Consider the following 16,488-nt stretch of genomic DNA (forward strand, 5'->3'; position numbering starts at 1 on the left):
CAGATGAGGAAATCCAGTGGGATGATTGATTAAAGGGCTCTGGAGAGACATGGCTGTTAAATTGTTCCTATGAAACTCATAGAAAACCTGATTTTTTTCCAGTGCTAAAAACCAGTACAAATTCTGCTGAAATCAATGTCAACGTTAACATCTGCTGACTCCACGAGAAAGGGCTGGCACACGACTGCATATGTGTAAGAATGGCAGCTATGGTCATTCCATACATTCAACAGAAGGCTGTGGGCTCAAAAGTAGTAAATTATTTGTAACTTCAGCTGAGTAATGAAATATATTACATGGAAAATAATTTGCAGGTTACATGGGAAATGTTTTACTATTGAAATAAATATTGAAACACTTTACTATTGAAATAAAGCTCTTTCAAGACACCAGAAAAAAATATTCTGGCTTTATAGATTTTGTTACTGAATATTCACACTACTGACAAGGTAGTCAGTACATGATGACAGGCTGAAATTTTCAGATAGTTTCCTCCTAAGTCTGCCAACACGGGGCTGGAATCCATAGAAAAGACCCACTTCCTGACAACACTTCATTTGGCAGCTGTAACCAACCCACTTCTCTCCTTTTATTTTGCCAAAATGAACGCAAGGCTAAACAAGGTAATATTTGAAGTCAGCACCAGCATGGTGCTGGAAAGAGATTCCAGAAAAATCTGTTTGTTGCTGATCTATCACTTTCTTATGCCAGGTCATCAAATGAAATTTCAGACTATTTTGACAAATATTCAGTGTTCTATCCTCCCTTGACTGACATGTATGCAAACTTGGCTTCGTAGCTAAGAACACAAACAAGCAAGATGCTGTCAGATGTTATCCCTTCACGCTGTGTTGAGTGAGCCATCAGTCACCCAAAAGCGCTGGCAGAGGCTTATGCTGTGGGTGCAGAAGAATGGCAACTAAGGAATCACTGCCTTTAATCAAGAAACAGCCAGTATCACCAGGTACTGTACACAAGCTGGAAGATGTTTTTCTTGACTCCATTTTTTGATGTGTTCACACCAAAATTCTCCTGTGTTGCTTCTGCATGACAGGTGTGCCCTCATCTGTCTCTCAAGTCATTTTAGAGCAGGAAACTACTCTGTCTCAATAAATTACAAAATAAATCGGATTAACTCAGAAATTCAAGCAAGCAGTGCAGAGCTGTCAGTCATGAATTTGAGGTTTACTGACAAGCACGCAGCAGAAAAGCCGGTAATGTGACATGCCGGATCTCATAACTCTCTGCACAATTAGCAAAATACCAGGATACCTACATCGCGTTGTAGCTGGATATTATATTACATCCTCCCAGTAACAGCAAAGTTACATTTTGTTTTCATCTCCATTCATTTATGCAAGATTACATTAGGGTATGTTAACCCAGCATGTCACTAACAGCTTGCGATCCCTCTCCATACTGCGATCAGCCTTTGTTCTTGCACACAGGAGACAGGAATGAACGATAGATAATCTGTATTCACACTTCATTACACCCCTGGGTCTTGCAGGAATAGTTAATACATTTTCATGTGCTGTGCTGAAACAGAGAAAGGACAGTTAGCTAATGCTATTTTGTGGAACAGCCGCTACAAGATCAATGCAAAACTGAAGACCCATCCTGAAAAACTCTAAATGGTCTCAATTCTTTTTTAATTGAAGAAGAAACTGAGGGCACCCAGAACTTTGCACATTTAGATGCACAGTATGACTTACTTGTGTTTTCCAAGCTACCACCAAGTATCCAACTCCAATCTGATCCTTCTGCCCTGCCAATAATTGATAAAGATGCTTTCCCAATATTCTGAAGAGGCTGTCGAATAACGCTTTGATCGTCTACATTCTCCATTTGGTTGGCTTGACAGACGAAAGCAGTGTCTTTTTTATTAAAACATGTTCAGCTTTCAATTTGTTATACTGTTATTGGCCAGGATTTAGGGAACAAACTTTGAAAATGATACAAGAATGTGCCCATTTTTTAACCCCTTAAAAATAATTTTGTAAAACTTCAAAGCATCTAACAGTTGGATGTTTTCAGTGAGGGACTACAGGACACATTCAACTAAGAGAAAGACAAGCAAGACACATCTTGGAAGATGGACTCTAATGTATCCTGAGCTGCACAGGTAAGAGTGTAAAGCTAGGGGGAGGGAGGATCACAAACTGTACTGACCTTTAAATCTTCACTTATGTCCCACAGGTAAGAAAAAGCCTGTGCAGTATTAAGAGAGGCAATAGTTGTGAACTCTGAACTCTGAGCCCTCCACTTGCAAACACACATGCTATAGTGATAATTTCTAGATTGGAAAGAGAGTCACTGTAAATGCTTTCTTCTAAACATGAGTACCTAGTCAGATGTTTCCACAACACCTAGTGGGCTTCACTTAGACCATGTATGCAGGAAACACCACTCAGTGAAAAAGCAGCGAGCGCAACACAGAATAGAAGAGCTACCAAGAAACACGAGTGCCTCTTTGGCCAAGCTGCAAACTCAAAAATTTCTGCTTTAATCAAAAGCATTTCCACCCAACAGAACTGTCAAGGTTATTACAATGAAGTGTAAAAGATCATTTAGTGAAAAGGCTCTTCAGTAAAGTCTGGTAGAAGGGACTGAAGAGCGTCCCACATCAAACAAAGAAGGGCCATGATGTCCAGTTAGATCTACTGCTTCCCCGTGGCAACTCTTCCAGTTGCTGTGGTGGGGAAGAACACTGCCAGCTCCGGGGAAGCTTTGACTCAGAGGAGCATCTCTTCCGTTCCCTGCGACTTGAAGCCTCAGGGAAGCGGTGCAAAGGAAAACCAGTCAGACATCGGTATGCTACCTTCAGAAACAGGCCAAGCAAAAGTTTTCCTTCTCTACTGTGTAATGTGGCAATGCAAGTCACTTTTGCATGCTCCATTACTTCTTCCCACCATGTCCCCCTGCAGTGATACAGGCAGGGTGCAGCTCAGAAACTGGTCCTCATCACTTATGAGCACTTAGCACAACCAGCCCCATGCATGGTTGCTCCTCTAGCACCAGCTCAAACACATTACATTTTTTTAAAGACCACCTGACATGAACTTCAAGTAAATGTTTTCAAAATAATTTCTCCGTTCTAAGGCTAATTTTTCAGCTGTCTTGAGCCATCGCTAAACTTTAGGCATCTGAAGTTAAAAAATGAAAACACTAATGAAAATAGTAATACTAATGATTCTTCAAATATCATTAGCACTGTTTGGATACAAAATTTCATACAGATACGTTTGGGAAACTGGAAAAGTTTAACAAAGTCTATGGCTATGATGGGAAACTGGTGGCAAGAGCAACAAGTTTGACAGAATGGGGCTAAAAATAATGCATTAATGAATTAAATGAGCATTATTTTTAAAAAATTCCTTGGGGAAGGCATTAGAAAAAGCAGTTTGCCGTTAAAGAACTTTGGAGTGCATTGCCTGGACCCAATCCAGTAAAGAAACAAGCATTCAAATAGAAACAGGATATAAACTTGGGTAATAGAGAGCTGGTATTTGACTTTTGACCTACCCATATGCTTTTGACTACTCTGCAAAATCAAACCATTTCAACTGTTTTCAGTTTCTTCAAGGAACACTACCGATCAAAGGAACACAGCTATTTCACATAATTCATAATTATCTGGAAAATAAAATGCTTGATTAGAGGTCTTTCTAGTGTTTTTTACCACAAATAATGTCTCCTCTGAAATGTACAGTGTCAAGATGCAGCATCCATGGACCACGACATTTTATTTATTATATCTTATATAAGTGTTTTATATTGAAATGTCTTTTACAGAACCTTGGATAATTTTGGTGAGTCCTATCCAAACAAACTGTTCTGCACCCAAATTCACTAACAGTCACTATAGATCAGTGGATAATATTTCTAATTCTCAGCAGATTTACTTCAAGATATTTAACTGTTAACAATTAAATCCAGCGAGCAGAAAACCTAGCGAAGAACATCCACAGGAAAGCTTCCAGCCACACAAACCCAATTAACTCAAAGTTGGAAGAAATGTTCTTGCAGGTCATTCAGTCTCCATTTACAACGAGGTGAACCGAGCCAAATGCTTCCAGAAAGAAAAGTTAATGCAATATATGATGCATTCCTTGCAATGGTCACAGTACCTCTGTCTTGGGCCCTGCAGCCTAAGTCTCGAAGAACGAAGCCACTCTGTCCTTGAGTTCTACATAAAGCCAAAGACAAAACCCAAAAAAGCAGAGTCTAGGCAGTTTGGAGGTAAGGAAAAAAACCCAACTTATTTATTAGAATCCTCCTGCAGATGCTCCATCCATTTCCACACAGATGTTAGCTAGCGTCTCAACTGAAGGGTAATAGTTCACATTACTCAGTTGTTTCAATAAGCAAAGGTGTTGATCTGCATTGAAGATGCTGATCTGTAAAGGAGCCTGCGCTGGCTGGCAGCCACTGCCAGCTGTTCTTTCTGCTTCTGTGAAGTTTGGGATGGTTCTGGAGAAGTGACAAGGGAAAAGACCTGATCTCTTCTGAACAGGAAGAATCACTGCAGGAGCTAAGCAAGCTAAGTACTGAAATGTATACTCAAATGCTTTTGATATTAAAACAATAACAAAAAAAGAGCAGGTATGACAGAGAAACAGAGAAGTTCCTGTAAGATCAGTTAATTACTTTAAACCAGAAGGCCTGAGGAAGAAATACAGATAATGAATTCTTTTTTCCAAACTTGCAAGTTTTAATTTTATTTTGCGTTACTGTTTGTCCGCTTAGAGGATCCAACACACCTGTGACATGCTAGCATTTATATCATGCTTTTCATCAAATTCATCAAATAACATTTCAAACAGACTAATCTTCTGACATATGAAATTACATTAATAGAAGAAAACTGACTTCAAAGTGATCAATGACAAGAGATCAAGAAGAATCCAAATCTGAAGACACTATTTAGTTTCAAATACTCTTCTTTAGCTACACAGAGAAATGGATTTTCAAGGTAGACTTAAATCTAAATGTAATTACACCTTTATTATCTATAAGGACAGAAATAAAAAGCCAGGAGGATAAAAGTACAGCTGGCCATAACATTATTTTGGAAGAGCCTTTAGAAGGATCAAATCTGAAATGATACACAGGCAGTGAGCTCTGGGTCTTTTTAACTGTCTGAAGGCATTATCAGTCTGAGGACAAAATTACTCTAAACTTCAGCAGAGATGAAAGATCCCAAATCTGCCAGCTTCTGTATTTAGCACCCCACAGGGTAGCTCAGAAAGGAAAGCACAGGGCTCCCAGTCTGCGTGGCAGATTGGTTTATAGCGTTTGATAAAACCTGAGGTGAGACAGAAGAACAGCAATCCCTTTCCACTTTGAGAACGTGCTTCACAAGCCAGATTTAGTAGTTTCCAATGTAAAAAAAACAAAAAAAAACCCAAAAAAAACCCAAACAAACAACCCACAAGCAAAAAAAAACCAGCGAGGATGAAATCACTCTTGGTGAAAAAGAAGTTTTACAATTTCAAGTTGTTGCTGGTTCTTGGTGGCTCCAGAACTAAAGAGGCTTTGCAGGGCAACAACGGTTTTTGATGCAGAGGGACAATTTTTGGGGAAATTCAACTTACTATATTTCCAAAGGGATGCCTAAAGACCTTCTACAGACATATCTGCATTTGTTTCTTACTTATGGTTGTTACTTAGAGGCAGACCTCTTGCTGACAACTTCCTCTTTCAAGTACTTACCTGTTTTCAGAAGATACATTAATGTCCTCTCCAGAATTTGGCCCAGGCACTGACATTTTGTCAGGTGCTGCTGGTTCTTGCCCAGTTGCCCAAGGAAGGGTTTGAGAAATTAAGATTATTCTATGAAAATCCTAAACTGTTTGCTATTTAAGGACTCAAAAAAACTGCATACAATTATGAAAGACTAGAAAAGCTCTTCAGTGAAATATGTAGTCGGCAACTGTTCCTAATTATCAATGGAATTTCTAATGGAATTAGATTAGTGCTCTCACTTGTAAAGACAAGAAGACAGTCTTAAGTAATTCAAGGAAAATGTTCATCCCAGAAGACTCATTAGAACCACCTCCAAAGACTGCAAGCAATTGAGGAGAGACTTTTTTTTAAGCCTGGTTTCCTAAGGAACTGAGGCTATGTAGGGCAATTAAAATCCTAAGAGGAAACCTTAAGAGGCAGCTTCAGACTCTGTAACATCATGAACATTACAAACCCATCTCCACAGAAACAATCCTGAAATAAAAACCTTCTTTATTACTGAGAGAAGCCTTTAATAAATTTTAAAAAAAGCAAAAGCCAAGCAGTAATGTATTTTCTTGTGTTAAAAAAAAAACAGAAAAAAGATTCAATAGCTGTGCAAGTGACACAAGGAAAAATCTGCCTCCACATCCCTCCTCCCCAATAGCTTCTGGCCTCACATATCACTGGTGCTGGCACTGACTGTGTGAGTTCTCTGAGGGTGCAGTTTATGAAAATGTTGCATTATCCCAGGTGAAATGAGGCTGCAATACTGTTCCTGGTGTCTTCTGGAGAATTTTTGCTAGTGTGGTAGTATTACTGTGGTGAGGAATCAGAATGACATGATTTGAGCAGGACTAGAAACAGCAACTGTAAGGACGATCTATTAAAAACTAAAGACCATAAGAACTGCAAACTGCAAAGGCTACAGCCATAAGCACTTCATGAACTGACCAGTCTCGTGTTTAACTGCAGTATGCTATATACAAATTTAAAAACTCTCCTGAATTTTTCCCTTAATATTCTTACAAATGTACAACTCCCCTCCCTCAGAATAAAACACAATGTCTACAAACAACATCGTAACAGCGTATAAAGCTACCTGAAGAGAGATGGACTACAAGTTTAGTCAGTGACAACCAGAGGTGCTAAAATTCGGCAGCTATAGTTAAAATCCATGCTTTCTAAAACCTGGGCCAGAACCAAACTCCCACATGCAAAATAATTCATCATTAAAGTATCAAAGCACAGCTACAAGCTTGCTATTGATCTAGCCATGGAAAAGGCAGGGAAACAAAACTCCCTTTGCTGACAGCAGCAGAAGGTAGGTAGGGGGGGAAAAAGGCAAAACCAAGAGGCCCTTTTACATAGGGTCGTTGTGCTGCATGTTCTTTAAAACCAGGCAGACAACTGGGAAATACACCACCATCAGGACGGTTGGCACCTGGAGTGCCTGTTGGAAGCAGCATGCTGACCCCTCCAAATCAGGAGCAGCTGGGCATTTTCAGCAATAATTACACTGAGTCTGACAACAGCCCTCATTCCTCTGGCTGGGGCAAGCAAAGGAAGGTCACAAAAGCGAGGCATTAATGATCTTCTTTTGACACAATTGCCAGTTACCTGGAGGAAGTGAAGAGAGGTGACACACCCACTGTTCAGTGTATTCCTGCACTCTATAATTGGAAATATAGGTCACTGCTCCCCAAGGAGGATGCAAATAAAATCAGCTCACTGAATTAAGGAAAAATTTTGTGTTTAAGATGGATCCTTGGCAAACACACACTTACTCTGATTAGATTTCTCAGCTTTGACACTTCAGAGCTGCTGGTAAAAGCACCATGAAAGAAGTCATGCTAGATTTTCAGAAGGGGGAAAAAACTCCCTCCCAGAGTGCTATCTTACCCTTTCAGAGTGACACAGCAGGAAGCGTTTCCATGTGCTGCATACTGACAGTTGAGTTTCATTGAGAAGATGGAAAGATCATGCAGGAAAATAACACCGGGTGACGTTACTCAGCTTCTCCTATTAACTCAAGACCACATGGATGAACAAGTAAATGAGTGTTTGCTAATCTGCAGGATGACAAAAATTGCTTTAGCCTTTTAAAATGCACCAAATATGACACTCTTAGTCATATAGTTTAGTTTTAGGTAGTTCTGCCAGGAGCAGGGAGTTGAACTCGATGATTCTTAGGGGTCCCTTCCAACTTGAGATTCTAAATATAACAGGTGAATACAAAGCATTAGTATTCTTGACATGGCAGGCCCAGGTGAGGAAGAAAGCTGAGGAATATGCAGAAAAACATTTCTACTTTAAGCCACGTGAATAGTGTAATGAATTTTCCTGTTTTGTACTGCACATATGGCTTTGAAATGTTTTTTGGCAAAGACAAACACTACTAGGAAATACAAGGGCTTTTGAGGAATCCAGGGAACTGCAATGTCCTGAGGTAGTATCTCAAAACCACTGTGACAGATGTACGTACAGAAAACATTTTCTAGATTTCAGCTAACAAATAGCAGACACAGCACCCACAGCACCTCTGGCTAAGGAATACACAAGTCCTGAACTACTAAGCTGATTTGGTTTTGTATTACAAGTTACAGCCCTATTCTTTCAGTATTCAGCCTACCCGGCTGCCACAGAAAGCAATCAATAGAGCTCTATTTGTTCACTGTACAGAACACCAAATTCTACAATTCCTAGCACATAATTTTTAACTGAGTAGTCATTAAAGCTTAAGCACTTGCTCATTGCTTAGGAATCCATGGAATCGATTCAATTGACAATTAACGGCTCTGGTCATCCACATAATTACTGACAGGCTGACTTGTCTGCTAAATCCAAAGCAGTTCCAGCTAACTAACTAGTAAGCAGTTCTTTAAATTCAACAAGAAAACTCATACTACCAAACTGGTGAGATTGTATCAGTGTGAGAAGAGCGAATGTTGGGAAACACCTTGCTTAGTTTACATAGAGACTTCAATCATCTTTTTATTCTGATTTACGGAGCGCTAAACCAAGAGAGGATGGTTGCTTACCTTCCAGTAATTGTGACCTAACTGCAGTGCAATGTGGGCACCGGGAATATTCCAAAAAGTAACACTACAAAAATAAACAATGCAAACTTTCCCTAAGCTGGAAACAATTATGAGTTAAATGAAGCCAGAGGGGGTTAAAAAAAAAAAAAAAAAAAAAAGAGTGAAAGGAAACTGTAATGTTATCTGGATGCTTTATGAAATGCTGAAAGCCACAGTCAACAAGCTTGCAAGAAGGTTTCAGTTTAAAAACTGGCTGAGTCTGGAAGCTGGCACCAGATCTACAGAAATAGTCACTAAAGAGGATGCAGTCAACATGCCGGAGGGCAAATCCACCCTCCCGAGGGACCTGCGTGGGCTGGGGGAAAGGCCAACAGCAACCTCAGGAGGCCCAGAACGGCCAAATGTGAAGCCCTGCTGCTGGGACACACTCAGCCCCTGCACGGGGACAGGCTCAGATGCTGGGTTGGGGACAGCTCTGCTGGGAAGGCCTTAGCGTGAGGAGAGGCTGAGGGAACAGGGCTTCTTGGTGGAGAGGACAAAGCTTTGGGGGGACTGCTTTGGGGGGACTTTCCAGCCCCCCGGTACTGGAAAGGAGGTTTCTGAGAAGACAAAGCCTTCTCGGAGGTGCACGATGAGAACATGAGATAGAGCTCATAAGCTGAAAGGGGAGACATGTGACTGTGTATATGGAAAAAGATTATCATGTGGGTAACTAAGCTTTGGAGCATCTAACATCACTTGATGACAATCATAGATAAACTCATGATTGGCCGAACTGAAGCCTTACAAAATTGATCACAATGACGAGGAAATCACTTGAACAGTACAACCTAATGCAGACAAATACAGGGGTCCTATCTCTGCAAATCAATTAAAAGTCACACAAGGTGGCAGACAGCATCCTCTGTCACTGAAAAGGTCTTTTGATGAAAATAACAGATTACAACACAGGTCTCTACATCACTTCTGTAGCTGGTAAGAAGGTAGTTTCTGGATAGATAAGCAGAGGCCTAGCGAGGCTGAATACTGAGATAATCTTTGTCTAGCATTTGTGAAAACAGACGTTGACTCTGCTGAAATTTGTTGTACAGCCTTCCAAAAGTTACAGACATCTTGCAAAGTGTGTGGGGAAGAACTGTAGAATTACCAAAGCTGCATAAACAATCACATGTAAAATAACTCACGTAAAAGTGACTTGATCACTGGCTGAAGGAAGCTGGAAAGGAAGAAGTTCAGTAACTGACAGCTCCTTCATCAAGCTGAAGGAGACTCCCAAGGGCTGGGAGCTGAAGCTGCACTAACTCAGATCTCAGATAAGACACAGTTTTTTAAAGCAATTAATTGAACAACTTACCTCTGAATTTTGTACGATTCTTACATCTCAGAACTGAAAAGCTACAACTAGTTGCTCAGGTATAAGCCGTAGATTTAATGTAAAAATGAAGAGGTCCCTTATTCAGGAAGAGATAATAACGGCCGCTTCTAGCCTGATCTGTAACACAAACATTCATAGCACAACTGTTTTCCAAGAATCAATAATAAGGATTTGATATCTATGACATGAATTCTTCCAGCATCTGCAAGGCAGCAGTCCTTTTTGATGACTTAATACCAGCCTACGGAACTGAACAAACTCCAGTCTCACATTTTCAATAACCAGAGGCAGGCTTCAGATTAGCTCTTAACCTCTCAGGCAGCCACACTTAGCCTGGAATGTCAGCAAAGGGATCCCAGGATTTCAAATCTGAAATGACATCAGTGAAATACTGAGTCATCTCCTCCAGGAGAAGCACAGAGGACAGCTAGAGGTGCATTTGTTTTGGCTGTTACAAGCCATATACTCCCACACTGTCAAATGACCAAAGGCATTCTCTTATAGTATGTCAGACATGGATGTTTGTATACAAAACTATTTGCATACAGATATATTTGCACATCTGATTACGGGTTGTGCACGTGGGCATATATATTGCATATACGCTGTTTGTATAACTGTATTACACACATAAAAATGTCTCAGGGAAAATACATTAGCATTCTCGTATTAATCATATCGTGCACTGCAAGTATTTTCTTAAGAGACAGGACAGGACCACAGCAGTTTGACTTCACAACAAAGTGCTTATACGCTACATGACATCTATGGCCAAGTGAGACAAAAACTAACTCACCCTGCAACTGCATCCTTTGAGGCTAATTGTAAAAGCAGCCATTTCTCTCCCTTGCATAATTTATTCTCTCTAGACAGGCATCACTAGTTTTGTCTTGATGTTGCTGTAAAACATACTATGGAAAATCTGCCACTACCTAGTGCTGTCATTATCAATGAAGTACCTAAATTAAATTCAGATAAGCTCCAAAAAAATATACATAGCAGAATATGAATTTTACAGATGCCTGTGAGGAGACTACTTAAGAGTTTACTAAGTAAAAACATATTTTTCATTTAGAATGCTACCAAAAAATCCATTCAATTTCCCTTTCAATTCTTCCACAGCTGCTGTTATCTGAAAAAAAAAAAAAAAAGACCACCAACTACCTTCCATGCTATTAGTGTAGCAGTACACATTTTGAGTGCTCACCTCTCCGTCCTTGAGGGAGGTGTGTTTTTAAAGCAGGTAGCATTCTCCCTTTCTGTGGATTCCCAAGATTTCCAATTTCTGAATGAGGTTGAGAGATGCAGGATAGTGATTACTTAGCATTTCATCACTCTTTGGGAAGACGACATTACTGTCTGGCTGGTCTGAGGTCTAACAATTTACTCAAAGCACTGGTAAGGCTCGCCTATCACAGCCTCAGCACATCCGACAAGACTCTACTAGTACCACCGGAGCATCTCTCCTTACAAAAACCTACCCAGACACCAGCCAAACTGCTTCCCCTCTGGCAGTTAGAAGCAATCAGGTGCCAAATTCCACACTCAGCAATAGGTGTGTAGCCTCACCATTCCCAAAGTGCTACAAATTTCCCTGGCAAGGTATTAGAGAATAATTCAGTCTAACAATGCAAACAAAGAAAATGATTCACCCTGCTACCTTCACTATGCTGGTTTTGTTTCTTGGGCTGTATCCCCTCTGTGACTACTTTCAGTGTTTTATGGCTTGGAAGGCTTCCTGGCACTTTTTGCCAAAATGATATAACCAAACCATTAAAAAAAAATCCTCTTGCAGAGTAGGTGTCTACTACATTTTCCTCACCTTAGGCTTACAGTCTCGACCCAGCCCTGCAAAGACTGACAAATACCAGAATAGCTACAAGATCTCATTAAACAAGAAAATAGTTAGAAAGATGAACTTGCAATCCTCATGTTTCCTCTTGAAAAAAATGAGATAAATTAGGTGCACTGCCTGACTGTATTTTCAATGAACTATTCAAATCAACATTTACCTGGAAACTTTCTTCAATCTTTAAGGTTAACTTCAACAAAAGTATCAGAAGATGTATTTGGTTTGCATGGCAAGGTTTTGGTAGCAGGGAGGCTACAGGGGTGGCTTCTGTGGGAAGCTACTAGAAGCTTCCTCTGTGTCTGACAGAGCCGATGCCAGCTGCCTCCAAGACAGACCCACCACCAGCCAAGGCCGAGCCCACCAGCGATGGTGGTAGCACCTCTGCAATGACATATTTAAGAAGGGGGGAAAAAGCCTGCAGCAGAAGAGAGGAGTGAGAAAATGCAAGAGAAACAACTCTGCAGCCACCAAGGTCAGTGAAGAAGGAGGGGGAGGAGGCACAGAGCTTCCCCTGGAAGACCATGGTGAGGCAGGCTGTCCCCCTGCACCCATGGAGGTCCACGGAGGGGCAGAGACCCACCTGCAGCCCATGGAGGACCCCACGCCAGAGCAGGGGGATGCCCAAAGGAGGCTGTGACCCCGTGGGAAGCCCACACTGGAGCAGTCTGTACCTGAAGGGCTGCACCCTGTTGGAGGGACCCATGCTGGAGCAGTTTGTGAAGAACTGCAGCCCCATGGGAAGACTGTCTCCCATGGGAGGGACCCCACGCTGGAGCAGGGGAGGAGTGTGAGGAGTCCTCCCCATGAGGAGGAAGGAGCGGCAGAGACAATGGGTGATGAACTGACCGCAATCTCCATTCCCCATCCCCCTGTGCCACTAGTGGGGAGGAGGGGGAGGAGGCAGAGAAATTGGGAGTACAGCTAAGCCCAGGAAGAAGGGAGGGGTGGGAGGGGAGGTGTTTTTAAGATATGGTTTTATTTCTCATTATTCTACTCTGATTTGATTGGTAATAAATGAAATTGACTTTTTTTCCCCCAAGTCAAGCCTGTTTTGCCCATGATGGTAATTGCTGAGTGATCTCCCTGCCCTTATCTCAACCCACAAGCCTTTTGTTATATTTTGTCTGCCCTGTCCAGCTGAGGAGCGGGAGTGATAGAACAGCTTTGGTGGGCACCTGGCATCCAGCCAGTGTCAACCCACCACAGAAGAATTTAATTAAAACAAGAGATGCTGAACATGCCACATGTAACTTTTATATGCTTGAGGTATGCATCTATATAATGTAACACAACTTCATCTATATAACACGACAGAGGTTTGGAGATCCACACAATAGAGAAGTTAGTACATTGTTCCCCTCTACCTCCATGCTCCATCTCAGTTGAGAGGTACATCCTACAGATGTTCACCAGGCCATGAATCAATACCATGTTTTGCTGTGCTCCATCCATAATATGCACAGAATAAACAGGATCAGTAAAAAGAAAATTAAATTTGCACTCCTGTCTTTTAAACACGCCCAGATTTCTCCTGGCTTAATAAAAGCATGCAACACGTAGGAGTTGTGAAGAAAAAAGTTGCATTTTGAAAGAGGCAGAAAAGGATGAGATCTTTTGGCAGGCCTTTTAAGGTAAAAGCTACTCAGATAACTGCACCAAACCAATTCACCATCATTTGCTGCACGGAACATGTATAACTTCAGGGAAAATCTCGGAAACAAGAAGGAAAAGATCATCTGTTTTGGGGATATGACTACGTTATGGTCAACAATTCTGGCGGTGAATAACGCTACTGCATTGAGTTTACTTTCCCAGATAAAGCATAGTTTGTTTGAATAACTGGTTGCTGATACAATGAGTCACTCGACTGCCTGAAGTACCAGCTTGAATACTTTAGAAGGACTGACTGGGAATCGCCGAGTACAGTAAGTATATTTGTTTAGGAACAACATGCTTTAAATAAACCGCTGACTCACCTTGTCACGCAAATGATGCTCTGCAGCCTCAATATTCAAAGGATCGTCAAAATTCAAAAGATCCTGGAAAAGAAACAGAGAACATTATAGAGTTCCCACTCACTGCATCATACAAGGAATCCAAAGCCCTAATGAACAACATAATGAAATGAAGCAAACAAGACCAGCAAGTGTAATGCCATTTTCTCACTAACCCGATAGGTATCCCTGCCAAAGGTAGATGCAAATGAGTTTGATGATTGCAAACCAAATCACAAGTCAATTAAAGAACAGCAGCAGCAAGGCATTCAACCCTGTCTGGTGGAACGCCACACACAGCCCTGTGACACTTCTCTCTGGCAGTGAAGCATTTCTATTTGAAAACCGAGACAGTTTTAAATCAAATTTTGAAGGAACATTCAAAATTTCAGAAGGCACAATTCCTGTTGGTTTTTGTTCAAGGGTAAAATAAATCCTTAAAAAAAACCCCTGCAAACAGCCTGGTGATAAAGCAGGAAGAGCTTCCTTAATACCAACTCCATAGCAAAGCAATTTAATTCTCTCTGTGAAGAAACAACATAACCTGGAGTCTGACAGACAGGAAAGTTTTAGTGCAATGGGACAAACAGGGCCGAGAGGAAAGGGAGGGCAAAGACCCCAGGAGCTAAGGGCACATGGGGCCAGGGAGCAGAAATAATCAAAATAAATCTCAGGTCTGTCAGTTTAACCTCAATGAATACTAACTTTGGAAGAAGAAAGGGTCCAAGGTTAAAACCAAAAGAAAGCAAGATGCTGATAAAAGAGAAATTATCATAAAAAATAACACTGAATCACAAAACCCCCTATTCTCCCTGCAGCCCAGATTACTTTCCCCAGTTTAAGGTTAGCCTGTGACAGCAGTGAAATGTCATCATTTCACAAGTGTGAAAGGCTCGTGTCACACTGACTCGTTTTCAAGCAACAAACCTCCCATTTCATTCAAACCAGGAAACCAGTCCACCTCATTTTCACTCATTTTCTTCAAGAAACCCCCAAAAGAATCTGTAAGGCCAGTGCAATCCAATGCCAGCTTTTCAAAGCCTAATTATTTATAAGCAGCTGGGTGTGACGGAAACCCAAGAGGCAAGCTGGGAAGCATGGCTTTTACCGGCCATGACAAATCCCTGTGGTCTCTGATGCGTGACCATCGCTCTTTGCAGCTGTTTGCCCAACAGATTATTTTTATGTGCAGTTCTGCCTCTGAAGGCACTTCTTTGTACCTCCAGTGGATTTTGCTTTCTTCCACTTACTTAGCATGCAGTGGGAGACTAACTGTGAAATGCAATTACTCTTTGTTGAAAAGGCAAATGCTCTCCAATCTTCTAAATCAATTTACCAAAGAAGTTGTCGAAATAAATCAAGCCTGTGGATGCCAGGAAAGTTAGGACATTGTAGCCAGTCACTGGCTTGGTCTATGCTAGAGGTTTCAGAAACGCACCATGATCCTGGTGATAGTGCTGGGAGCACAGTCACTGCTCTGCCCCTCCTCCTGCAGGTAGCAGTGAAAGGAATTGCCAGCCCCAGCCTTTTTCAGAGAGAGCAGAGCCCACAGCAATGCTCCTTATCCAAAGCTTTTCACAGCCTCCTCTGTACACCCTGGAGTGCCTGGGGTAGTGTTCTCCAGAGTTGACGACAAATGTGGTGACCAACTTCGTGTCTTTACTTTGCTTTCTCTTGACCTTCCTACCCAGCAGTAATGGCTGTAGAAGGGGACCATAATCCTGGACTCCCTAAAAAAGGCAGCTTTTCTACAGTAAAGACTCAGCCTCTCTCCGCTTTTAGCGCAGAAGTGGCTGTCGCATCCTGCCTGCCTCTTGCAGCTTCCTCCCCTCTCCTCCATTTTCAAGATGCTCCTGCAGTTACGAGGTACAGGTTTCTTGCTCCTGTCAATCTAAGGAAAAGGGGGAAAATGGGGTTCCTGAACAAAATCATATCATTTCTGTAACAAGTCAGGGTTTATGCAAATACCACGGGTGGGCACTGAGGCCCTTGAACAAGAATGTAAGTGTTCAAAACAGGAATGAGACTGCAGGGCAGTCATTAATTCCTAAATACAATTTTTAAAAAACGTTAACACCAACACAATTCCCTCTCAGAGCAACATGAATTTCTATTTTCTGCAAACCAGTGGAAGGAAGATCCCAAGTAACCTGTTACCAAAAAAGTAAAAACAATGTACGAAAAAGCTGGCCGTATGATTCTTGCGGTAATACAAACAAAAGCACAAACTGATTTCATACTTGTACAACACCCACTGAAGCCGAAGGAAATAATGACCTTAAGAGGCAACAGATGGGGTTCACATTAGGTGATGCTGAAACCAAACCAGGCAGGAAAAAGGAAAGTGGGTATGTAAAATATTCATTTACTTACAGTAAATAAAGAGTTTAACCCCCAGACAACATCCTGCAAAGGAAAAGCACAGTCAGTTAGGCATGCACTTCAGGTGTTTCGAACACGTTCACATACTTTATTTTTCTATTAATCCATGAAATTACT

At 41.4% G+C, this 16,488-nt stretch overlaps 1 protein-coding gene across 10 annotated transcripts in view; it reads right to left on the bottom strand.

Moving 5' to 3' along the window:
- Positions 1-16,488, bottom strand: part of UBE2F (ubiquitin conjugating enzyme E2 F (putative)) — an 88,247-nt gene that overhangs the window by 19,015 nt on the left and 52,744 nt on the right. For 3 of the 10 annotated variants that reach the window (XM_074872558.1, XM_074872557.1, XM_074872559.1), the window contains exons 8-9: positions 16,363-16,395; positions 13,972-14,034 (exon numbers count right to left, since the gene is read on the bottom strand). In XM_074872558.1, coding sequence (XP_074728659.1) covers positions 13,972-14,034; positions 16,363-16,395 — 96 coding nt within the window. Of the gene's footprint in view, positions 1-1,249; positions 1,540-4,242; positions 4,474-10,122; positions 10,261-13,971; positions 14,035-16,362; positions 16,396-16,488 lie in introns of those variants that run through there. The other 7 variants (XM_074872562.1, XM_074872554.1, XR_012629408.1 and 4 more) reach the window with 6 other exon arrangements.

The sequence above is a fragment of the Strix uralensis genome, chromosome 6 (assembly GCF_047716275.1).
Source record: "Strix uralensis isolate ZFMK-TIS-50842 chromosome 6, bStrUra1, whole genome shotgun sequence".
Classification (NCBI taxonomy): Eukaryota; Metazoa; Chordata; class Aves; order Strigiformes; family Strigidae; genus Strix; species Strix uralensis.